Raw genomic sequence first — 26,920 nt, forward strand, 5'->3', positions numbered from 1 at the left:
TCTCCCTGTGAAGTTTTACCCACTGCTCCTCCGGCCATCCTCCAGATAGATCCCTGTGGTGCCAGGCAGGAATGGTCTGCTTGGGGACCCAGCGAGCTCCCAGGGTCTTTCTCCTGCTTCCTCTACCCCTGTATTTTGCCCAGCTCTCTAAATTGACGCAGCTCCAGGTAAGTTCGGAAACTTCTCCCTCAGACAGGCCTTCAGTTTCTCCAATGGGGGTGTGTGTTCAGGAGAGGAGGAAGGGAGGGTCCCCCTTTCCCACTTCCACAGTTGGGGCACTCACAGTATTTGGGGTATCTCCTGGGTCCTGCAGGAGCAGTCCACTTCCTTCAGAGGTTCTGTGGGTCCTCTCAGGATTGCTGTTTTGTTCTTGCAGTTGATCTGGAGCTAAAATTCACAATGTGAGCCACCACACACTGTCCCATCCGGGGCTGTAATCTAGTCCTGCCTCCCATCTGCCATGATGATCCATCTCAATTTATAAATTTTTATGTTGCATATTCCTTAACAAATTATTATAGTAATAATTATTTCAGTAGTTTTGTCTATTAACCTTTATACTAGAGACATATTGGCATTTTGGTATTTGGTATTCTGAATTTGACTATATACTTATTTTTACCAGTGAATGTTATATTTCTATATATTTCCATACTACATATTAGTCTTTTTGTTTTAGATGGGAGAACTCCCATTGACATTTGTTGTAAGATAGATCTAGTGGCAATGAACTCCTTGAGCTTTTGTTTGTCTCGGAAAGTTTTATCTTTCCTTTATTCCTGAAGAACAGCTTTGCCAGATAAAGTATTCTTGGTCGACATTTTTTTTTCTTTCAGCACTGTATCGTTCCACTCTCCTCACTGGCAAAGTATTTGCTGAGAAAATCCAACTTATATGTTGGATTATGTTACTTAATCTTTTTTTTTCTCTTGCTTCTTTCAAAATTTCATTGTCTTCATTGACGGTTTTATTACAATATGTCTTGGTGTAGTCTTGTTTGGATTAAACCCGACTGAAGAATTTTGAGCTTGGTGTAATCTTCTTTGGATTAAACCTGACTGAAGGATTTTGAGCTTCCTGTACCTGTGCATTTATATCTTTCCTAAGAATTTGGAAGTTTTCAGTTATTATTATTTTAAATAAGCTTTCTGTCCTTGTCTCTCTTCTCCTTTCTTATCTTATAATGAGAATGTTAGCTTTCTTGATGCTGTTTCAAAATCCCATAGTGTTTGTTTCTTTGTTTCTTTCCATTCTTTTTTCTTATTTCTCCTCTAGTTGTATATATACAAGTAATCTATTTGCAAGTTCACAGATCTTTCTTTTCCTTTGTGAATTCTGTTGTTGATGTTATCTATTGCATTTTAATGCTATTCATTGTGTTCTTCAGCCCAATAATTTGATTATTTTTTATAAAAAATATATGTTATTTCTCTGTGATCTTTTGAAGTTTGTGGAGTATCCTTAGAACAATTATTTTGAATCTCATTCAGGCAATTTGAAGATCTTTATTTCTTTGGGATCAGTTATTAGAAAATTATTGTGTCATTTGATGGTGATAAGTTTCCTCAGTTTTTCATGTTTCTTATTGTATTGCATTGATACCTTCAAATTTGATGCAGAGTCACCATTTTGAAACTTTACAGAATGCTTTCATTGATTAAAAAAAAAAATCTTACTCTATAGGTGGGAAAAAGGCCGTTAGAAAGGTAGAGTTGGATGGTTCTGGCTTTGATGAAGACACAGCAGTGAACCCTCCATTCATTTCTGTCAGCTGAGGTCAACATTAACAAAGATTGCAGGGGGTCCTGAGCAGCTAAAGTTGTGGTATCTGCAGGGACAATGAGACTGCTGTGTTTCCAATGGTGAAGGATCCTGGGGTCCTCAATCTCTTTTTCTCCCACCAGGGAGGTCATGGCCCTGGGCAATTTCATTTGGCACAAGGTCTGGTTTGAGGGCATTCCCTCACTGGTGTCTGATGCATGGTGCCCATGCAGTAGCCACAGAGCCAGGGTCTGAATCACAAGCACACATGAAGAGACCAAAGGGTAAGGGGCAGCAGTGACACTGGTGCCTAAGGTGAAGACAGCCCTGCTTCCACATAAGTAATGATGTACGAAGTACAGTGGGTGTTTGTGGAGCAGAAGGAGAGTCAGGGTCTTAAGCACACGTGGGTGTACAGGAACAAAAGTTCCTAGGTTCAGTGTGAAGACTCACACATAGCTGCACTATCTCTGAGCCTGAGGCATGAGTGCACACACTGCAGACCCGAACCACAGCTCCAGGGTCAGGGGTGCGCACAGGGTTGGGAGGGGTAGTTGTTCAAGTCCCACAGCTATAAAACAGTAGCTGATTCTTGGAGGAAAGGCACATTTGGATCTCATTTTCCATGGAGCCAGAGGCTGGGATGACTGTTGGTTACCTCAGTAATAAAAGACACCACTGTCCTCTGCAGAGCAGGCTATTGGAGATGACAATGGCACATGCTGAGTGGCTAATACTGATGGCCTCCTCCCTTCTTTGTTCATAACCATTTCCATATATCTCAGATGTGCTGCTGTAATCAGCAATCCTTCTTTACAGTTTTTCCCATTTTTTTCTCCGCTGTACTGCTAGAGGGTTCTCAGATGGACCTTAGAGCCTTTGCAAGACTATTATACTTCATAAATAGTTGCCTATTTTTTTGTTTTTTGTGAGGGGATGAAGACCGGCATCCTAAAAATGTTTTGCACAACAAAGGAAGAAATCAACATAGTGAAAAGCCAACTTCTGTAAAATAAGATAAAGTATTTGCAGATCATGTGTATAGTAAGGAATTCATTTCCAAAATATATGAGTAACTCATAAAACTCAGTACCAAAAGAAAATAACCTGATCAAAAATGGAGAAAAGATTGAATAAACATTTCTCCAAAGAATACACACAATTCATCAAGACATACATGAAAAGATGCTCATCACTAATCACAGAACCACAATGAGATACCACTTCACATCTGTTAGAATGACTATTGTCAAAAAGATAAAAGATAATAAATGTTGGTGAAGATGTGGAGAAAAGAAACCCCCATACACTGTCGGTGGGAATGTAAATTGGTACAGCCTCTATGGAAAACAATATAGAACATCCTTAGAAATCAAAAGTAGAACTACCTTATGATTCACCAATTCCAACTGAGTACAGATTCAAAGGAAATGAATCAATATTGCAAAAGAGATATCTGCACCCCCGTGTTTATTGCTACATTATTCACAATAACCAAGATTTGGACACAACTGGTGTCTATTTGATTGAAAAAGTGTAACACAATCTGATGTAATGAAAGTCAGATTTACTTGTGTTCTGAGTATAAGAGAAGAAAGTTCACTTTTAGCTTAGGTAAACAGATAAATGTATTTAAAATGTGATATATATATATGTCTGTGTTTATATAGATATATATACATATACACAAACATACAAAATGCAATATTACTCAGTCAGAGTAAGGAGGAAAATTCTGCCATTTGCAATAACACAGGTGAACCTGGAGGCCATTATGCTAAGTGAAATAAGCCAGATACAGAAAGATAGATAATGCATGATCTCACTTATATATGCAATCTGAAATTGTCAAACTCAAAAACACAGAGAGTGGAATGATGGTTGCAAGAAGCTGAGGTAAGGGGGGAAATGGGGAAATGCTAGTCAAGGGGTACAAAGTTTCAGTTATGCAAAATAAATAAGTTCAAGAGTACATGTTGAACTACATGTTGTACATGTTGTAATGTACAACAATGTGACTTTAGTAAATGATATTGTATTATATACTCAAAATCTGCACAAAGGATAGATACAAAAATTCTTTTAAAGGATAAAAAAGAAAATGGTAACTATATGAGATGATGGACATATTAATCAGCTTAACTGGCAAATATTTCACAATGTATACATATATCAAAACAAAATCAAACACCTAAAAACATACATACAATTTTTGTCAGTTCTATGTCAGCAAAGATGGAAAAAATATAAACATTAAAAAGAAGAATTAGTGTGTATATGTTTGCTTATACATATAATAAAATATATACATATAATATATTCCACATTTTATACCATATAAAAATTTCACATTTTATATATATTAAAAATATTCCCCATTATCCTGGTAATGTTAATAACAATGTTAAGGGCTATTTAGATGTAACAAAAAGATATTACCTTTTCCAAATACACTCTCACAACGTGCATCAAGATCATGGCAGTCTCCATCATAACAAATAAACTTGCTATTTTTACATGGAAGTCCATTGAATAAAGTTATGTCAGGACCACACTCTGGTGAGCTTCCATTACAATTTTCAGCAATGTCACATTCAGGATGTGCTTTTGGCCTACATTCAACACCTGATTGTAAAATCTAAGAGAAATTAGAATATAAAAAATAAAGCATTACAAATAGGATTACTGTGTTTATTAATATTTACTTCAAAATTGTGTTAATCATTTTCACTTTAGTCTATCAATTAATGTATATTAATACTTTTTACACAAATTACTATGCTAATAATATAAAAATATAAATAGAATGTTTTTGACTAAAATAGGAGATAAGATATATGTACAAGAAAATGTAGAACACAAATCTGATGTGATGAAAGTCAAAGTTTTATTTGTATTCTCAATGTAAGAGAAGAACGTTTGCTTTAAGCTTAGGAAATTTATTTCTTTTGGGTGAAAATACTGTAATTTAGTCCATTTCTAAATGAAATATACTTTTTCAAGCCATAGTGTGTAAGTATGGAATACTTTAAAATTCTATGACAACTGTGAAACATGAATAACTGCAGAGGGAAACACAAGCATGATTAAAAACGCAGTTCAACTGTGAGAGTCTTTGAAGAGGAATGAACCCAACTATAACCTTTCTCTCACATCATGGAAGTATGTAGACTCTTTCACACACAAAATTGTGGAAATTTACAAAAAGAATCTTAAATAAAACATCTATCTCATAATTCTTAATTGATGACTTCCAGCTGACACTAAAAAGATTATAGAAGTAAGAATGCAATCAGATAATAACATCCTAAGAAAAGAATACATAAAACTGCATCAGTGCAGGACAGTCATGAAGATAGAATGCATTACAGATACTTCAACAGAGGTATTCTCCTATGAGAAACCTGTTAATAATATTTTAGAAGAGCTGAAAAGAAAAACAGAAAACAGGAGTCAATGTCTTCACCATAGAAACTAAAACATAATCTTTAAGTCAAATGATCTTTGAATAATAAGTTCAAAGTTTAAATGTTATGCTACATGCACCATGTGAAAAATGTTACTTCTAGTGAGCTTCATTCCTTATACATTCAAGGAAATCTGCTGTATCTTTCAATTACATATAGATACTTATTCACAACCCATAAAAATGTTTTTCTTTACAATAATATAAATATTGTATCGAGCAAATAAATAATTGTTCCATTCAGTGGAGGTCTTCTCTATTGAAGAATCCTATAATATCTCTAAATCAAGGTGTAAAAAACAACAGCATCAACTTACTGAAAATATTGGCATGTAGAACACCTAAGAAAAGTTAACAAAAATCAGAAATCCGATTCTGAGTTTATATCTTTCTCTTTATCTGAAAAGTAACTTAACTGATTTACAGCTGTAGGTCTAAGTGTTGTAAAGTACCCTGCACATGATTTATTACATATCTGAAAAATGTTCATAAACTTAAATCTTACTTGACAGTCTCTGCAGCATGATCCTCTATAACATTGTGCTCCGTCTTTCAGCACACAAGTTCGAAAGTCACAGCAGCTTGCAGGTCCACATTGCTATGAATTAGTGAAAGGTACAAGTAAAAATACATCATGACAATAGTAAAATCTTTACAAGGAGTTATATTTTGATGGGCTTACTGTTTGAATTTGGAAAGGGATATGAATGCTGCTGATAGTTATAGGTTTTAACATCTCTAAACATTTAAAACACTAATGTAGGACTTATACTACCAGTCATAAGAGAGTAACTAGTAACCTACTTACCTTCCTCTGGACTATATTCTCTACTTAAAAGACATGGAGAATGTCAAAATGGATAAAAAGCAAGACCTTACTATATGCTGCCTTCAAAAATACATCATGTATGAAGACACACATAGACTGAAAATAAAGGCATGGAAAAATGTATTACATGCACATGGAAACACAAAAGAGCAGGAATAGCTATATTTGTATTAGATAAAATAGACTTCAAGTCAAAGACTGTAAAAAGAAACAAAGGTGGTCCCCATATAATACTAAAGTAGTCCATTTAGCAAGAGAATATAATAATTCTAAATATAGTGCACCCAACACTGGTGAATCCAAATATATAAAGCAAACATTAATCGACATAAAGAGAAAGAAAGAATACATTACAATAATACTTGGATAATTCAACACCTCACTCAGTAATGGAAAGATCACCCAAACCAAAAAGAAAAAAAAAAAAAAATCAACAGAGACATCAGAGTTAAACCACACTCTAGACCAAATGGACCTAACACAACATTTCATCAAACAGCTATAAAATGCATATTCTTTTCATTAGCAAGTGAAACATTCTTCAGAACAGACCATATGCTAAGCTAAAAAACACATCTCAACAAATTCAAAAAACAATTAAAATCATATGAAGTATCTTTTCTGACCACAATGGAATAAAATAGAAATCAATAACAAGAACTTAAAAAACTACACAAACACACAGAAATTAAACAACATGCTCCTGAATGATCAACAGTCAATGAAGAAATAAAGAATAAAAAAAAATTGCTTGAAACAAATGAAATAGAAACACAGCATAACAAAACCTATGAGATACAGCAAAAGCAATACTAAGATGGTAGTTTATAAGAATAAATACCTACATCAAAAAAGGAGAAAATTCTCAAATCAGCAACCTAATGATGCACCTCAAGAAACTAGAAAGGCAAGAAGAAATCAAACTTAAAATTAGTGGAACGAAAGAAATAATACAGATCCAAGTAGAAATAAGTAAAAGAGACTATAAGCGCAAATTGAATAAAAAAACAAAACCCATCCATCTGCCGTCTTCAAGAGATCCATCTTATATTATATGTAACAAAACCAGTAGGCTCATAGTAAAGGGTTGGAGAAAGATCATGCAAATGGAAAACAAAAAAGAGCAGAAGTCACTATTTTTATATCAGATAACACAAACTTTGGACCAAAAACAGTAATAAAAGATAAATAATGACATCACATAATGAAAAAGAGTTCAACAAGAAGAATTAATGGTACCAAATACATATGCACTGAACACTGTAGAACTTAGATTCTAGCTATTTCTCAACCTACAAAAACACTTAATCACACAATAATAGTGGAGAACTTTAATACCCCACTGACAGTGCTAGACAGACCACCAAGACAAAAAACTAAAAAGGAAATTCTGAATGTAATTCAACACTTAACCAATTGGACCTAATACACATTTACAGAGTACCCCATATGTCAACAACAGAATATACATTTTTCTTATCCATGCGCGGAACATACTCTAAGATCAACCACATGCTCAACCATAAACCAAGTCTAAATAAATTTTTTTAAAATTGAAAGTATACCAACCATACACTCAAGCCACAGTGAAATAAAAATAGAAATCAATACCAAGAAGATATCTCAAAAACCATGGAAATTAAACAGCTTGCTCTTGAATGACTTCATGTTGCTGAAAGAGGCACCAAAGAGGATGGGAAAGAAAGTCTTGAATTGCCAACAGCAACCATCCCTCATCCCCCAGCAGCAGCTTCATGGTGCGGAGAATCTGTGATTCAGGGAAAAGAGCACAGTGATTGTGAGACTTTGCATTGAATTCAGTGTTGCCTTGACACAGTGTAAAGCAGAACCAGGCTATCCTCAGCTGACGCCCATCCATAGAGGGGGCATATAAACCAGCCCTAGCCAGAGGGGAACCATCCATCTGATCAGTCAGAGCTTGAGTTCCAGCAAGCCTCACCACCATGGGCTGGAGTACTCTGCTGCCCTAAGTGAACTTGAGGGGCAATCTGTGACACAAGGACTGCAATGACTAGACAAGTCCTAGTGGTGAGTTGGGCTCCAAGCCAGACTGCAGGGGCAAGTGACCTGTAGAGACACCAGCCAGGGAAGCTAAGAGAATGCTTGTGCCATCCTTCCCCCAGCCTCAGGCAGCAGAGTGCACAGCTCCAAAAAGACCCCGTCCTTCTGGTTGAGAGAAGGGAACCTGCTGCCTTGAATGTAAGGAGCCAGTCCAGGAAGGATTAATCACCTACTGATTAAACAGCCCTTGGGCCCTAAAGAATGAACAGTGATACCCAGGTAGTATGCTGTGGGCCTTGAGTAAAACTTAGTCATGCTGACTTCAGGTACAAGCTCTACCACAGTGGGGCAGAGCACCAAGAGGGCTCTTGGGTTCCCTGATTCCAAGCCTTTTCTCTTCGATAGCACTTCTGGACCTGCCCTGGGACAGAGGGGAGCCCACTGCCCTGAAGAGTGAGTCCCGGGTCTTGCACACCCACAACAAGCGGACTAAGGAGTCACTGGGCCTAAACTCAACATCAGAAGTGGTCTGGCATTACTCCCTGAAGGCCTGTGGTGGTAGAGGCCATAGGGTGAGGCTCCTCAGCCTATGGGAAAAAAAGGTAAGAGTGGGAAGGACTGTGTCAAGTGGTTGGAATACCAGATCAGCCACAGTAGAACGGAACACCAGGTATATTTCTAAGGTTTCTGACTCCAATCCCTGGCTCCAGGATGGCATTGCTGCACCTGCCCAGGGGCTGTGAGAACTTGCTCCCTAAAAGGGAGGACACAAGCCTTGCTGGCTTTGCCACCTGCTGATCGTGGAGCTCCAGGGCCTTGAGAGAACATAGGCAGTAGTCAGGTAGTGGTTTCAGCAAGCCTTGCATGAGACCCAGTGACCTGCTGACTTCAGGTCTGATCCAGCACAATCCAAGTGGTGATGGCCACAGGAATGTGTCTCTCCAACCCCAGCTCCAGACAGTCAGCACAGAAAGAAAGAGAGATTCCATTTATTTGGGAGAAAGTAAGAAAAGAAAACAAGTGTCTCTGCCTAGTAATCCAGAGAATTCTTCTGGATATTATCCAAGACCACCAAAACAGTACCTCTAAGAGTCTGCAAAAAACCACACCATTACTGAGGTTGGGGTGACCCCCTAATGCAAATATGGCCTAAATCAAAACACCTAAGTCCTTTCGAATACTCTGGAAAACCTTCCCAAGGAGGATGGCTACAAATAAGCCCAGATGGCAAAGACTATAATAAATACCTAACTCTTCAATGCCCAGAAACCAAAGAACATCCATAAGCATCAAGAAACTCTGACTTCACCAAATGAACTAAATAAGACATCAAGGACTAATCCTGGAGAAACAGAGATATGTGACCTTTCAGACAGAGAATTCAACATAGCTATTTTGAGGAAACTCAAAGAAATTCAAGATAACACAGAGAAGGAATTCAAAATTCTATCAGATAAATTTTAAACGTAAATTGAAATTATTTAAAAAATCAAGCAGAAATTCTGCAGTTGAAAGATGCAATTGGCATACTGAAGAATGCATCAGAGTCTCTTAATAGCAGAATTGACCAAGCAGAAGAAAGAATTAGTGAGCCTGAAGAAAGGCTATTTGAAAATCCACAGAGGCGGGGCGGAGCAAGATGGCCGAATAGGAACAGCTCCAGTCTCCAACTCCCAGTGCGAGCGACACAGAAGACAGGTGATTTCTGCATTTTCAATTGAGGTACTGGGTTCATCTCACTAGGGAGTGCCGGACAATCGGTGCTGGTCAGCTGCTGCAGCCCGACCAGCGAGAGCTGAAGCAGGGCGAGGCATCGCCTCACCTGGGAAGTGCAAGGGGAAAGCGAATCCCTTTTCCTAGCCAGGGGAACTGAGACACACAACACCTGGAAAATCCGGTAACTCCTACCCCAATACTGCGCTTTAAGCAAACAGGTGCACCTGGAGATAATATCCCACACCTGGCCAGGAGGGTCCCACGCCCATGGAGCCTCCCTCATTGCTAGCACAGCAGTCTGCGATATCGCGGCAAGACAGCAGCCAGGCTGGGGGAGGGGCGCCCACCATTGCTGAGGCTTAAGTAGGTAAACAAAGCCGCTGGGAAGCTCGAACTGGGTGGAGCTCACAGCAGCTCAAGGAAACCTGCCTGTCTCTGTAGACTCCACCTCTGGGGACAGGGCACAGATAACAACAAAAGCAGTAGAAACCTCTGTAGACGCAAACGACTCTGTCTGACAGCTTTGAAGAGAGCAGCGGATCTCCCAACACGGAGGCTGAGATCTGAGAAGGGACAGACTCCCTGCTCAAGTGGGTCCCTGACCCCTGAGTAGCCTAACTGGGAGACATCCCCCACTAGGGGCAGTCTGACACCCCACACCTCACAGGGTGGAGTACACCCCTGAGAGGAAGCTTCCAAAGCAAGAATCAGACAGGTACACTCGCTGTTCAGAAATATTCTATGTTCTGCAGCCTCTGCTGCTGACACCCAGGCAAACAGGGTCTGGAGTGGACCTCAAGCAATCTCCAACAGACCTACAGCTGACTGGGGTCCTGACTGTTAGAAGGAAAACTATCAAACAGGAAGGACACCTACACCAAAACCCCATCAGTACGTCACCATCATCAAAGACCAGAGGCAGATAAAACCACAAAGATGGGGAAAAAGCAGGGCAGAAAAGCTGGAAATTCAAAAAATAAGAGCACATCTCCCCTGGCAAAGGAGCGCAGCTCATCGCCAGCAACGGATCAAAGCTTATCCTCAATGAAATACTAGCAAACAGAATCCAGCAGCACATCAAAAAGCTTATCCACCATGATCAAGTGGGCTTCATCCCTGGGATGCAAGGCTGGTTCAACATTCGCAAATCAATAAACATAATCCAGCATATAAACAGAACCAAAGACAAGAACCACATGATTATCTCAATAGATGCAGAAAAGGCTTTTGACAAAATTCAACAGCCCTTCATGCTAAAAACGCTCAATAAATTTGGTATTGATGGAACGTACCTCAAAATAATAAGAGCTATTTATGACTAACCCACAGCCAATATCATACTGAATGGGCAAAAACTGGAAAAATTCCCTTTGAAAACTGGAACAAGACAGGGATGCCCTCTCTCACCACTCCTATTCAACATAGTGTTGGAAGTTCTGGCTAGGGCAATCACGCAAGAGAAAGAAATCAAGGGTATTCAGTTAGGAAAAGAAGAAGTCAAATTGTCCCTGTTTGCAGATGACATGATTGTATATTTAGAAAACCCCATTGTCTCAGCCCAAAATCTCCTTAAGCTGATAAGCAATTTCAGCAAAGTCTCAGGATACAAAATTAATGTGCAAAAATCACAAGCATTCTTATACACCAGTAACAGACAAACAGAGAGCCAAATCATGAATGAACTTCCATTCACAATTGCTTCAAAGACAATAAAATACCTAGGAATCCAACTTACAAGGGATGTAAAGGACCTCTTCAAGGAGAACTACAAACCACTGCTCAGTGAAATAAAAGAGGACACAAACGAATGGAAGAACATACCATGCTCATGGATAGGAAGAATCAATATCGTGAAAATGGCCATACTGCCCAAGGTTATTTATAGATTCAATGCCATCCCCATCAAGCTACCAATGAGTTTCTTCACAGAATTGGAAAAAACTGCTTTAAAGTTCATATGGAACCAAAAAAGAGCCCGCATCTCCAAGACAATCCTAAGTCAAAAGAACAAAGCTGGAGGCATCACACTACCTGACTTCAAACTATACTACAAGGCTACAGTAACCAAAACAGCATGGTACTGGTACCAAAACAGAGATATAGACCAATGGAACAGAACAGAGTCCTCAGAAATAATACCACACATCTACAGCCATCTGATCTTTGACAGACCTGAGAGAAACAAGAAATGGGGAAAGGATTCCCTATTTAATAAATGGTGCTGGGAAAATTGGCTAGCCATAAGTAGAAAGCTGAAACTGGATCCTTTCCTTACTCCTTATACGAAAATTAATTCAAGATGGATTAGAGACTTAAATGTTAGACCTAATACCATAAAAACCCTAGAGGAAAACCTAGGTAGTACCATTCAGGACATAGGCATGGGCAAAGACTTCATGTCTAAAACACCAAAAGCAATGGCAGCAAAAGCCAAAATTGACAAATGGGATCTAATTAAACTAAAAAGCTTCTGCACAGCAAAAGAAACTACCATCAGAGTGAACAGGCAACCTACAGAATGGGAGAAAATTTTTGCAATCTACTCATCTGACAAAGGGCTAATATCCAGAACCTACAAAGAACTCAAACAAATTTACAAGAAAAAACCAAACAACCCCATCAAAAAGTGGGCAAAGGATATGAACAGACATTTCTCAAAAGAAGACATTCATACAGACAACAGACACATGAAAAAATGTTCAGCATCACTGGCCATCAGAGAAATGCAAATCAAAACCACAATGAGATACCATCTCACACCAGTTAGAATGGCAATCATTAAAAGGTCAGGAAACAACAGGTGCTGGAGAGGATGTGGAGAAATAGGAACACTTTTACACTGTTGGTGGGATTGTAAACTAGTTCAACCATTATGGAAAACAGTATGGCGATTCCTCAAGGATCTAGAACTAGAAGTACCATATGACCCAGCCATCCCATTACTGGGTATATACCCAAAGGATTATAAATCATGCTGCTATAAAGACACATGCACACGTATGTTCATTGCAGCACTATTCACAATAGCAAAGACTTGGAATCAACCCAAATGTCCATCAGTGACAGACTGGATTAAGGAAATGTGGCACATATACACCATGGAATACTATGCAGCCATAAAAAAGGATGAGTTTGTGTCCTTTGTAGGGACATGGATGCAGCTGGAATCCATCATTCTTAGCAAACTATCACAAGAACAGAAAACCAAACACCGCATGTTCTCACTCATAGGTGGGAACTGAACAATGAGATCACTTGGACTCGGGAAGGGGGACATCACACACCGGGGCCTAATATGGGGAGGGGGGAGGGGGGAGGGATTGCATTGGGAGTTATTCTTGATGTAAATGACGAGTTGATGGGTGCAGCACAGCAACATGGCACAAGTATACATATGTAACAAACATGCACGTTATGCACATGTACCCTAGAACTTAAAGTATAATAATAATAATAATAATAAAAAGAAAATCCACAGAGGTGACAAATAAAAAAAGAATAAAAAAGAATGAAGCATATCTACGAGATCTAAAAATAGCCTCAAAGGGGCCAGTCTAGGAGTTACTGGCCTTAAAGAGGAGGTAGATAAAGAGGTGCGGGTAGAAAGCTTTTTTCAAAAATATAATAACAGAACTACCCAAACCTAGAGAAAGATATCAATATCCAAGTACAAGAAGGTTATAGAACACTGAGCAGATTTAACCCAAAGAAAACTACCTCAAAGAGTTTAATAATCAAACCCCTAATGATCTAAGATAAAGGATCCTAAAAGCAGCAAGAGAAAAGGAACAAATAATATACAATGGAGATTCAATATGTCTGGCAGCAGACTTTTCTGCAGAAATCTTACAGGTCAGGAGAGAGAGGCATGACATATTTAAAAGTGCTGGAAAAAAAACTTTTGCCTTAAGATAGCATATCTGGCAAAAATATATATATATATTCTTTAAACATAATGGAGAAATAAAGACTTTCCCAGAGAAAGAAAAGCTGAGGGATTTCATCAACACCGGACCTGTCCTGCAAGAAATGCACAAGGAAACTATTTTATCAGAAAGCAAAGGATGTTAATGAGCATTAATAAATCATCTGAAGGTACAAAACTCACTGGTAAGAGTACCTACAAAGAAAAACACAGAATATTATGACACTTTAACTGGGGCGCATAAAAATACTCTTATTCTAAGCAGAAAGACTAGATGATGAACCAATCAAAATAATAACTACAACTTTTCACGACATAGTCAGTACAATATATATAAGTAGAAAAAACAAAAAGTTGAAAAGCAGGGGGAGGAATTAAAAACAGAATTTTGATTAGTCTTCTTGCTTGTTTGTGCAGTGTTAAATTGTTATCAGCTTAAAATAATGGGCTCTAAGATAGTATTTGCTAGTCTCATGCTAACCTCAAATCTAAAAACACATAACAGATACACAGAAGATAAAAAGCAAGAAATTAAATCATATCACTAGAGGAAAATCACCTTTACTAAAACGAAGATGAAGGAAAGAGGAAAATGAAGGAAATGGGAAGGGAAGGAAAGGAAAGAGAAGAAAGGGGAAAGGAAAGGAAGAAGAAAGGCAAATAACAAAATGGCAGGAGAAAGTTATTATTTATCAATAATAACATGGAATATAAATCAACTAAACACTCCAATCAAAAATCAAAGAGTGGCTGAATGAATTTTAAAAACAAAAGAAATTAATGATCTGTTGCCTACAATAAATACACTTCACCTATAAAGACATACACAGACTGAAAATAAACAGATGGAAAGGGATCCTTTGCCAATGGAAACTAAACAAAGAGCAGGAGTAGCTAGACTTATCTCGGACAAAACACATTTCAAGACAAAAACTATAAGAGACAAAGAAGGTAATTATATAATGATAAAAGGCTCATTTCAGCAAGAGTATATAACAATTGTAAATATATATGCACCCAACACTGGAGCACCCAGATATATAAAGCAAATATTATTAGAGCTAAAGAGAGAGATAGACCCAATACAATAAGAGCTGGAGACTTTAACACCCCACTTTTAGCAGTCAGTAGACCTTCCAGACAGAAAATCAATAAAATCAATAAAGAAACATCAAACTTAATCTGCACTATAGATCAAATGGATCTAATAGATATTTATAGAACATTTCATCCAACAACTGAATAATACACATTCTTTTCTTCAGAACATGACTTGTTCTCAGGTATAGACAGATCATATGTCAGGTCACAAAAGAAATCTTGAAGCATTCAAAAAAATTAAATAATATCAAGCATCTTCTCTGACCACAATGGAATAAAACAAGAAAGCAATAACAAAAGGAATTTTGGAAACTATTACAAATACATGGAAATTAAACAATATGGTCCTGAATTAGCAGTGGGTCAATGAGGAGATTAAGAAGGAAATTTAAAAATTTCTTGAAACAAATGATAATGGAAATGCAACATACCAAAATCTATGAGATAGAGCAAAACAGTACTAAAAGGTATGTTGGCCGGGCGCGGTGGCTCAAGCCTGTAATCCTGGCACTTTGGGAGGCCGAGATGGGCGGATCACGAGGTCAGGAGATCGAGACCATCCTGGCTAACAAGGTGAAACCCCGTCTCTACTAAAAAATACAAAAAACTAGCCGGGCGAGGTGGCGAGCGTCTGTAGTCCCAGCTACTCGGGAGGCTGAGGCAGGAGAATGGCGGGAACCCGGGAGGCGGAGCTTGCAGTGAGCCGAGATCTGGCCACTGCACTCCAGCCTGGGCGACAGAGTGAGACTCCGTCTCAAAAAAAAAAAAAAAAGAGAAAAAAAAAATAAAAATAAAAGGTATGTTTATAGCTCTATGCATTTATATCAAAAAAGAAGAAAAACATTTCTATATGGTAACAGTGAACAATCTGAAAATCAAGAAAGTAATCCCATTTACAATAACTATAAATAAAATAAAATGTCTAGGAATTAATTCAATCAAATAAGTGATAGATCTCTACAATGAAAACTATGAAACATTGATGCAAGAAATTGAGAACACCAAAAATGAAAAAATATTCCATGTTAATGGATTAGAAGAACCAAAATTGTTGAAATAGCCACACTACCCAAAGCAATCTACAAATTCAATGCAATCTCTATAAAAATACCAGTGACATTCCTCACAGAAATAGGAAAAAAATCCTAAAATTTACATGAAACCAAAAAAGACCCACAATAGCTAAAGCTATCCTGAGCAAAAAGAACAAAACTAGAGGAATCACATTACCTGATTTCAAATTATACTACAGAGGAATACTAACCAAAATGATATGGTACAGAAACATAGACCAGTGGAACAGAATAGAGAAGCCAGAAATAAATCCATTCATCTACAGTAAACTCATTTTTGACAAAAGTGTCCAGAACATACACTGGGGAAAGAACAGTCTCTTCAGTAAGTGATGCTGAGAAAACGGGATATCCATGTGCATGATAATGAAACTAGGCCCCTCTCTCTCTTACCATATAAAAAAATCAAATCAAAATGGATTAAAGACTTAAATCTAAGACCTCAAACTATGAATCTACTACAAGAAAACTTTGGAGAAACTCTCCAGGACATTGGACTAGACAAAGATTTCTTGAATAATACCCCACAAGCACACAAAACCAAACCAAACATGGACAAATAGGATCACATCAAGTTAAGAGTCTTCTGCATAGCAAAGAAAGCAGTCAACAAAGTGAAGAGACAACCCACAGAATGGGAGAAAATATTTGCAAACTACTCATCTGACAAGGGATAATACCCATCTGGATAATATCCAGAACATATAAGGAGCTCAAACAACTCTACAGGAAAAAATCTAATAATCAGATTAAAGGTGGGCAAAAGATCTGAATAGACATTTCTCCAAAGAAGACATACAAATGGCAAACAAATATATGAAAAGGGGTTGAACATCAATGAGCATCAGAGAATTGCAAATCAAAACTACCATGAGATATCATCTCATCCCATTTAAAATGGCTTTTATCCAAAAGGTAGGCAATAACAAATGTTGGTGAAGATGTGGAGAAAAGGGGATCCTTGTACACTGTTGGTGGGAGTGTAAATTAGTACAACCACTATGTGGAACAGTTTGGAGGTTCCTCAAAAAACTAAAAATAGAGCTATCATATGATCCAGCAATCCTACTCCTAGGTATATACCCAAAAGAAAGGAAATCAGTATGTCGAAGAGATATTTGCATGCCCATATTTATTGCAGCACTATTCTCAATAGCTAAGATTTGGAAGCAACGTAAGTGTCTATCTACAGATGAATGGATAAAGGAAATGTGGTACATATACACAATGGAGTACTATTCAGCCATAAAAAAGAATGAGATTCAGTCATATGCAACAATATGGATGGAACTGGAGGTCATTATATTAAGTGAAATAAGCCAGGTGGAGAAAGACAAACACTGCATGTTCCCACTTATTTGTGGAAGCTAAAAGTTAATGCAAATTTAAACCACTACAAAACAACTGGAATAGCTAAAATTTAAGAAGTGGATAATAACAAATTCTAGTTCAGATACGAAGGAACTCAAAGTTTCATATGCTGCTGACAGGAGTGTAAAAAGATATGACCATTTTGGAAAATATTTTGGCAATTTCTTATAAACATACATGTATCATATGACCTAGCAGTTGTACTTGTACAAATTAAGAATAATGGACCAATAGTTTAACAACTTAAATGTCCATTAGCAGGTGAATGTTTAAAACAGATTATGGTATATCTATACAATTAAATATTACTCAAAATTAAAAGGGAGAAACTATTGTGATATGAAATAAATGGATGAATCTCAAAAACACTATATTGAAAGGAAAAAGCCAGACACAAACAATATGTGCTATGTCCTTTCATTTATATGACTTTCTAGACCAGGCAAAGGTAACAGAATCAGAAATTGTCTGGAGACAAGTGGAGGTAGAAATGACTGCAAATATGAATAAGCTTTTGGGGATTATGAAAAAATATATTTTAATTATACCAAAGGTTATATACATTTGTTGAAACTCATCAACCTGTACACTTAAAATGGGTGCATTTTACTGTATGTGGATTATACCCCAATGAAATTGATTTAAAAAAAAAAAAAAAAAATCAAGAACCAGGTGTGGTAGCTCATGCCTGCAATCCCAGCACTTCGGAATGCCTGAGGCAGGTGGATTACCTGAGGTCAGGAGTTTGAGACCAGCCTGACCAATATGATGAAACCCTGTCTCTACTGAAAATACAAAATTAGCCAGGCATGGTGGCAGGTGCCTGTAATCCCAGCAACTTGGCAGGCTGAGGCAGGAGAATCGCTTGAACCCGGGAGGCAGAGGTTGAAGCGAGCCGACATTGCACCATTGCACTCCAGCCTGGGCAACAAGAGCAAAACTCCATCTCAAAAAATAAATTAATTAAAATAAAATAAAAAATAAAGAAAGGACTTGTTCTTACTAAATTGTTAAACATAATACAAAAACATAGTAATTAAAATAATGTGATATGGTACAAGTAATTCAGACCTATGGATGGAACAAATCCTAATAAATTTTTGTCTGCCTTGTAACCAAGGAAATTTATAACATTTGCAGTACTGCTACAAATATTGAATTATATAAAAGCATTAAACCCTAGGCCTTTTGAATTCATTATATTTTCAGAGTTTCCCTATCAAGTGAATAACCAAAATATCTAGTGTTCATATTACAATATTGATACAGATTCCTGTACTAACTACTGATTCCATTGTGAAGTAAAACCCTAAAGGACACATTGGGCTGCTTAATCAATCTTCATTAAAACATCTGTAAAATGTCCAAAGGTTAAGCAGAGATTTGTAAAGAACTCTATGTAGTCTGAAACTCAAAAGTTTATTCTAGACTCTTCTCTTTCCCATTACCAATAATTTTGTGCAGTACATTTTAAACCTGTTCAAAATTCTTCAACCTACAAAACCTAGACAGTATTTTATTGTATTTCAACCCAGCTTCACTTACTGTCAACATTCTGCATGGTACTCATTTGAGATACATGACATTTATGAAAAAGATAAACTAAAAATAAATTCATTAATCAATTTTCCTAGTTATCATACTTACAGCTTCAGTACCACAATCACACATTTCACTTCCCTCCAATCTGCCATTGCCACAGACTGGTTTTGGAGATTTTCCTTGCATTTGTGGCTTATTCTGAAGACATTTGGCACCCACATTTGAAATGAAATTTTGAAAGCTCCTCAAACTGCAACTGCTAAAAGTCTTCACACCATTGGATTGCCTAAAGATGAATCCATATAATGTCATTGGCAATATACTTCTGAAAACACATTTCTATATGATATAAATTAATTTCAAAATGTTAAATTCAATTGACTATTACAAATGTTTATAGTAAGTGCTTAGAGGCCAAAATCATAGTTGAGGACGTCATGTGATTTTATTCACTGGAATACATGTTCTTATTAAAACAAAGCTAAGTACAGTTCAGCAGCAAAACACACACACACAGTAATCCAATTTTAAAATAGGCAAAGGATTTGAACAGATATTATTCCAAATAAAAATTAGCACCCAGACTTGGACAGACATCACTTCAAATAAAAATTAACACCCAATTAACAACAAAATTTTATTAAACAAATGATAATGTGCTTAGTCCTGAACTTCTTCAAATAGCTCAGAAAAAAATTGTATATTTATCAAAATTATATATTATTATGCCCATATACCAATAATAAAGAGAATTCATTGAACAGTTCCATAGGAAGTCCATTTTTACTTTATTTGTATATAGTAAACATCTGTAATGCAAGGAAGAAACTGAGATTTATTGAGTACCTGTTATGTGCCAGATTTCATTACAGATTCGTCTGTGCACATTACCTTGAAAGTGAGGATTTAAGAGATGAGATGTGGAAGAGAAGGCAGAGCAAGATCATGGAATAGAACCCTCCGGTGATCATCCCTCCATAGGGACACTGAAGTGAACAATTATCCATGCAAGAAAATACCTTCACAAGAGCTAAAAGAATGAGGTAAAAGATCACAGTAACTGGTTGGCATAATAACAAGAAAAGACACATTGAAGAGGGTAGGAATGACAGTTTTGCATTGCCTACACCATCCCTTCCCCAATCTGAAGCAGTGCACATAGAGAGTGAATTTGTCTTTTAGGAGAGGGAGAAAGAAGTGTGCATGGGACTTTGCCTGAGAAACATGTACCAGCCCCACTACCATAAAACAAAGCAACAGCTGAACCCCGTGATCCCTGATTCCAGCTGGTGCCCACAGACTTCTAGACCTGCCCCAGCTCAGAAGGCAATTCGCCACCCCAGCGGGATGGAGCCAAGCCTTGGCCAGCTTCACCACTGGCTGACGAAGGAAGCTTTAGGCCATGAATAAATATCAGCAGCAATCAGGTAATAGTGACTGTGGGTGTTAGGTGAGCAAACCCTAACCATTACTGTGCTGGTCTATGAGACCATGGGATTCAGGTGTGAGCCAGTAAGCTGCCAGTTGCAGTGGCCATGAAAGTGCACACACACCTCTCCTGCAACTTCAGACAGTGCAGTGTAGACAGCGACTCCTTCTGCTAGGGGAAGAAAAAGGAAGTGAGCAAGAGACTTCGGGCTTGGAAACCCACAGGACTGTCTCTGATATTCCCCAAGTCCATCAGGGTTGGATACATAGGAATCTTCAAGAGAGCCACAGCATAATTGAGCTTAAGGTGCTATCTAGTGCTGAAATGGCAGCAGTGACCACAGTCTTAACTCATCAGCCAGTACTCTTGGAATTTCCGTAAAGTCCTCTGAAGAAGGACCAGTACAAACAAGGCCAGACTGTGAAGACTAGAAAAAATACTTAATTCTTTAATGCCCAGATATAGCCATAAGCATTAATAACATTCAGGAAAATATGATCCCATCAAGTATAATAAATAAGGCACCAGTAACCAAACCTGGAGAAAGATGTGTGAACTCTTACACAGAAAATGCAAAATAGATGTTTTGAGGAAGCTCAAATAACATCAAGAAAACACAGAGAAACAATTCAGAAAACTATCAGAGATACTTAACAAAGAGATTGAAATAATTTTAAAAATCAAGCAGAATTCCTGGAGCAATAACAGATAAACTGAAAAATGTATTAGAGGGTCTGAAAAGCAGAGGTGATCAAACAAAAGGAAGAATTCATGAGCTCAAACACAGGCTATTTGAAAATACATCAAGAAGAAAAAAGAAAAAAGGAATTTAAAAGAACAAAGAACACTTATTGGATCAATGAGATAGCATCAAAAAGAAAATGTAAGAGTCATTGACCTTCAAAGGGAGTAGAGGAAGAGAAAGGGGGTAGAAAGGTTATTCAAATAAATAATAATGGAAAATTGTCCAAACCTAAATATAAATATCCAGTTATAAGAAGGTCAAAGATCACCAAGAAGAGTCAACCCAAATAAAACTACCTCAAGGCATAAATATAATAATCAAACTCTCATAGGTCAAGGACAAGAGAGACTCCTAAAAGCAGTAAGAGAAAAGAAGAAAATAACATATGAAGGAGTGTCAATACATCTGGCAGCAGAATTCTCTATGGAAACCTTAAAGACCAGGAAGGAGTGGAATGACATATTCCAAGTCCTGAAGGAAAAAACTTTCAACCAAGAATATTGTACCCAGGAAAACTATCCTTAAAAATGAAGGAGTGATTCAAAACTCTTAGACCAACAAAAGTGGAGGGAATTCATCACCACCAAACCATAAGAAATGCTAAAAGAAGTTTTTCAATCTGACAGAAAAGGATGCTAATGTGCAACAAGAAAACATGTGAAGGTATAAAAGTAAACAAATTTGGAACACTCTAACACTGTAACTATGGGGTGTAAAACTTTCATATCTTTGGTATAAAGATTAAAAGCCAAAGATATTGAAAAACAATAACAATTTTTAAGAGATAGGTAATATAAAAATATGTAAATTTAGAGATCAAAAACTCAAAATTGGGGAGAAGGGAGTTAAAGGGTAGAGTTTTTAGGTTGTGTTTGTTTCATTCTTTGTGATCAAAAAATGGGTATTATCAAAAAGACAAAAAAATTACACACTATAAAAGATGGGGATAAAGGCAATATCTTGAACATTCTTAGCAAAAATGTAAATTACACAACCATTATGAAAAACAATATGAACCTTCCTCAAAAACCTAAAAATAGGACTACTATATGATCCAGCAATCCACTACTGGGTTTATAGCTATAAAAAATAAATCAGAATAGCACAGAGATATCTGCACTCCCATGTTTATTGCAGCACTATTCACAATAGCCAATACATGAAATTAATATAAATGCCCATCTACAGATAAACTAATTTTTAAAATGTGGTATATATGTAAATGGAATATTATTCCACCATAAAAAGGAATGGAATCCTATCATTTCTGACAACATAAATGGAGCAGGAGGACATTCTGTTAAGTGAAATAAGCCAGACCGCAGAAACAAACACCACATGATTACACTCATGTGTGAAATTTTTAAAAAGTTGATTTCATAGAAATAGAGAGTACAATAGTGGTTACCAGAGGCTGGTGAGGGGAAGAGAGAGAGGAAGACTGGGAGAGGTTGGTTAATGTGTACAAAGTTAGCTAAACAGGAAGAGTAAGTGCGGGTATTTTATTACACAGTAGGGTGACTATATCAAATGACAATGTAGTGCATATTTCAAGATAGCTAGAAGAGCAGATTTTGAATGTTATTGCCACACTGAAATGATAAATGTTTAAAGTGATGGATATCGGAATTACCCTAATTTCATCATTATACAATATATGCAAATGTTGGAACATTACACTGTGCCCCCATATACACGTAAAAATTTTGGTCAATTATAAATTTTTTAAATGTATGAATAAGAAAGACACAAGTTGTCACTTTTAAAAACTATATATAAATTAAATTATCAAAATGATATATCAGGAATAGGAGGGGGCTTCAAAATGGCTGACTAAGGGAGACTGGCACTTTTCTCATGCACAAAAAAGACCAAAAGAACAAGCAGATAACCAGACATTAAATAGAGGTTCTAAGAGAGAACACTGGAATTCATTGGAAAAGTGACAAAAAAGACTTCTGAGGCATAGAAAGAGAGAGGAGCAAAGAAGCCAGCCTGGCCATAATAAGTTCAAATCCAGAAGCAACTCCTCATCGCAAGAGAAGGTAAACAAGATGCCCAGCCACCCACATTCCCATTGTGGACGGCTGCAGTCCTAGTGATGGGACAGTCCCTCAGCCCACAAAGGCTCTGAGATTAGTGTAGGCAGGTGCCTGGAGTCCACAAGTTGGTATTGTTTCACAGAGGGTGTTTGTGCTGGGTCCCAAACACCCCATCCCCCACCCACCAAGACGCAAGCTGACACAGCACTACACCATTTTGAGAGCCCAGCCCCACCAAACCACCTGATTCAGGTTCGATCCTGAACTGAATCCCAACAGTTCCAGCATCTCCACATCCCTATCATGCCACTGACATACCCACACATCCACCCAGAGGGCTGCAGTGTCACAAAACAGGATTGACCCAGGAATGTAGTTGTGTCTCCAGCACTCTAGCTGATTCTGCATCTACAGCCCAGGAAATGAGTGGTGCAGTGCACCAAAAAGGCTACCTCAAGGATGAAGGGAACCAAACAAATTCTACCCAGAGCTTGAAAGTTTCCTGCCCAGGGCTGCTGCAACTGACGGCAAGCTAGAACCCTCCAATGTCAAGGTCACTGTGTATCTGCATCTACCTTCAGAGGGACTTGGGACTGGCCTGATAACATGCTGTTCTGGGGCCTGAGGACAAGCTTGCCCCACCTGCTGACTTCAGTGCCCATGCACGCCATCTGGAGACCTGAGAACAGGTCCATTCTACCAACTGCCACCACTGCTGGCACCTGAGCATGTCACCTGGATACATCTATAAATACATCTATAGGGAAAAGTATTTCCCCATTAAAGTCAATTCATAAAATTGTAAGAAGCCACTGATACACCAGATGTGCCGATATTAATGTAAAGACATAAAAAAGCATGAAAAAAGAAAGAAAAAATATACCTCTAAAGGAATACAAAAATTATGCAGTAACAGAGCCAAAACAAAAAGAAATCTATGAAATGTCTGAAAAATAATTCAAAATAATGATAATAAAGAAACTTAGTGAGACAAAACAGAGCACAGATAAATAATACAAAGAAATCAGGAAAACAATTCATAATTTCAATGAGAAATTTAACAAAGAGATAGATATCATAAGAAAGAACTAAACAGAGATCTTGAAATTGATTATTTCAATAAATAAAATTAAAAATACAAAAGAAAGTTTCCACAATAGACCAGATTAATCATAAGAAAGAATTTCTGAACTTGAAGATAGAGCTTTTTAAATAACCTGATCAGACAAATTATATACATATATGACAGAAAGCCTACATGACATATGAAACACCATACAGGAACCAAATATTCAAATTTTGGGACTAGAAGAAGAAGAGATGTAAAGGCACAGAAGACTTATGTAAGGAATAATAGCTGAAACTCTCCAAAGTTTTGCAAGACATATAGACGTCAAGATACAGGTAACAAAAGATCTCGAAATATATTCAACCAAAAAGGTCTTGTTCAAAGCACATATATAGTCAAACTATCAAAAGTAGAAAACAAACAGAGAATTCTAAAAACAGAAAGAGAAAAATGTCAAGTCACATATAAAGGAATACCCATGAGAATAACAGCAGATTTCTCAGCAGAAACCTTATAGGCCAGGAGAGAATGAAAGTACATATTGAAAGTACTGCAAGAAAACAACTATCAGCCAAGAATACTATATGCAAAGCTATCCTTCAAAAATGAAGGAGAAATAAAATGTCTTTTCCAGACAAGAAAAAAAAACGAGGAATTTGTCACCACTAGACTAGTCCTATAAGAAATGCTTAAGAGAATCCTAAACCAGGAAGTAAAAGGAGAATAGCTACCATCATGAAAACACATACAAGTATACAACTCACTGATGGAACAGATGAGAAAAGAAGAAGAGAAAAAAAAATAAAATGTTAAATGTTCTCACGACCCAAATTATCTAATGTAAAGGTATATAATAAAAGAGGAAGAAAGGCTGAGAGCAGCGGCTCAAGCCTGTAATCCCAGCACTTTGGAATGCTGAGGTGGGTGGATCACCTGAGGTCAGGAGTTCGAGACCAGCATGGCCAACATGGTGAAACCCCATCTCCACTAAAAATACAAAAATTAGCCAGGCATGGTGGTGCACACCTTTAGTCCCAGCTACTTGGGGTGCTGAGGCAGGAGAATCATTTGAACTCAGGAGGTAGAGGTTTCAGTGAGCCAAGATCACACCACTTTACTCCAGCCTGAGTGACAAAGTGAGACCCTGCCTAAAAAAAAAAAGAAGAATGAAAGAAAGAATATATCAAACAATCACAAAACATTGACAAATGACAGGAGTAAGTCCTAATCTATCAATAATAATCTAAAATATAAATGGCTTAAATTCCTAAATTGAAAAATATAGATTGGCTGAAAGGATTTAAAAATATATATGCTGCCTACAAAACTTCACTTACATTGTAAAGACATGTAGATCAAAAGTGAAGGAAAAGGAAAAAAAAAACATTCTGGGCAAACAGAAACCAAAAGCATGAAAGGGTAGCTACACTCACTATTTATGTCAGAAAAAAAATAGATTATAGGACAAAACACATAAAAAGAAAAAAGTCTCCAATGATAAAGAGAACAATTCAGCAAGAGTATATAAAAATTATAAATATATATGCACCAAACACTGGAACACCCAGATATATAAAACAAACATTATTAGAACTAAACAGAGAAATGGACCCCAATACAATAATAGTTGTTGACTTCAACACTCCACTTGAAGCACTGGACAGATCATCTAGACAGAAAATCAACAAAGACATCAGACAAGCAAATGCTGAGGGCATTAGTTACTATCAGATGTGCCTTACAAGAGCTCCTGAGAGAAGCACTAAATGTGGAAAGAAAAGACCATTACCAGCCACTACAAAAACACACTGAAATATACAGAGCAGTGACACTATAAAGCAACCACACAAAAAACAAGTCTGCAAAATAACCAGCTAACAACACGATGGTAGGATCAAATTCACACATATAAAAACTGACCTTTAATGTAAACAGGCTACATGTCCCAATTAAAAGACATGGAGTGATAAGCTAGAAAAAGAAATAAGACCCAATGATATGCTATCTTCAAGAAAACCGTCTCACATACAATGACATCCATAGGCTCAAAATAAAAGAATGGAGAAAAATCAACCAAGCAAATGGAGAACAGAAAAAAGCAGGTGTTGCAGTCCTAATTTCAGACAAAACAGACTTTGAACGGACAAAGATAAAAAAAGACAAAGAAGGGCATTACATAATGGTAAAGGTTAGAAATGACAAAGGGGATGTTACACTGACCCCACAGAAATTCTAATAACCATCACAGACTACCACAAACACCTCTAGGCACACAAGCTAGGAAATCTAGAAGAAATGAATAAATTCTGGAACACATACAATCTCCTAAGACTGAACTAGCAAGAAATTAACTACCTGAAAAGACCAATAACAAGTTCTGGAATTGAATCAATAATAAATAGCCAACTAACCGAAAGAGAAAACCCAAGACCAGATGGAGTCACAGCCAAATTCTACCAGATGGAAAAAGAAGACCTGCTACCATTCCTGCTGAAACTCCTTCTTTACATCATATACATAAATCAAGTCAAGATTTATTAAAGACTTAAATGTAAAGCCCAACATGTAAAAACCTTGGAAGACAACCTAGGCAATAATCATTCTGTACATAGGAACTGGCAAACATTTCATGATGAAGACTCCAAAATCGATTACAACAAAAATAAAAATTGACAAATGGAATCTGATTAAACTAAAGAGCTTCTACACAGCAAAAGAAACAATCAACAGAGTAAACAAACAGCTTACAGAACAGGAGAAAATATTTTCAAACTATGTATCTGACCAAGGTCTAATATCCAGTATCTATAAGGAACCTAAACAAATTTA

At 37.2% G+C, this 26,920-nt stretch overlaps 1 protein-coding gene across 2 annotated transcripts in view; it reads right to left on the minus strand.

Moving 5' to 3' along the window:
- Positions 1-26,920, minus strand: part of LOC105476556 (disintegrin and metalloproteinase domain-containing protein 32) — a 153,773-nt gene that overhangs the window by 50,921 nt on the left and 75,932 nt on the right. For both annotated transcript variants that reach the window (XM_011732590.3, XM_011732589.3), the window contains exons 12-14: positions 18,912-19,092; positions 5,733-5,825; positions 4,201-4,399 (exon numbers count right to left, since the gene is read on the minus strand). In XM_011732590.3, coding sequence (XP_011730892.2) covers positions 4,201-4,399; positions 5,733-5,825; positions 18,912-19,092 — 473 coding nt within the window. The remainder of the gene's footprint in view (positions 1-4,200; positions 4,400-5,732; positions 5,826-18,911; positions 19,093-26,920) is intronic.

The sequence above is a fragment of the Macaca nemestrina genome, chromosome 8 (assembly GCF_043159975.1).
Source record: "Macaca nemestrina isolate mMacNem1 chromosome 8, mMacNem.hap1, whole genome shotgun sequence".
Lineage (NCBI taxonomy): Eukaryota > Metazoa > Chordata > Mammalia > Primates > Cercopithecidae > Macaca > Macaca nemestrina.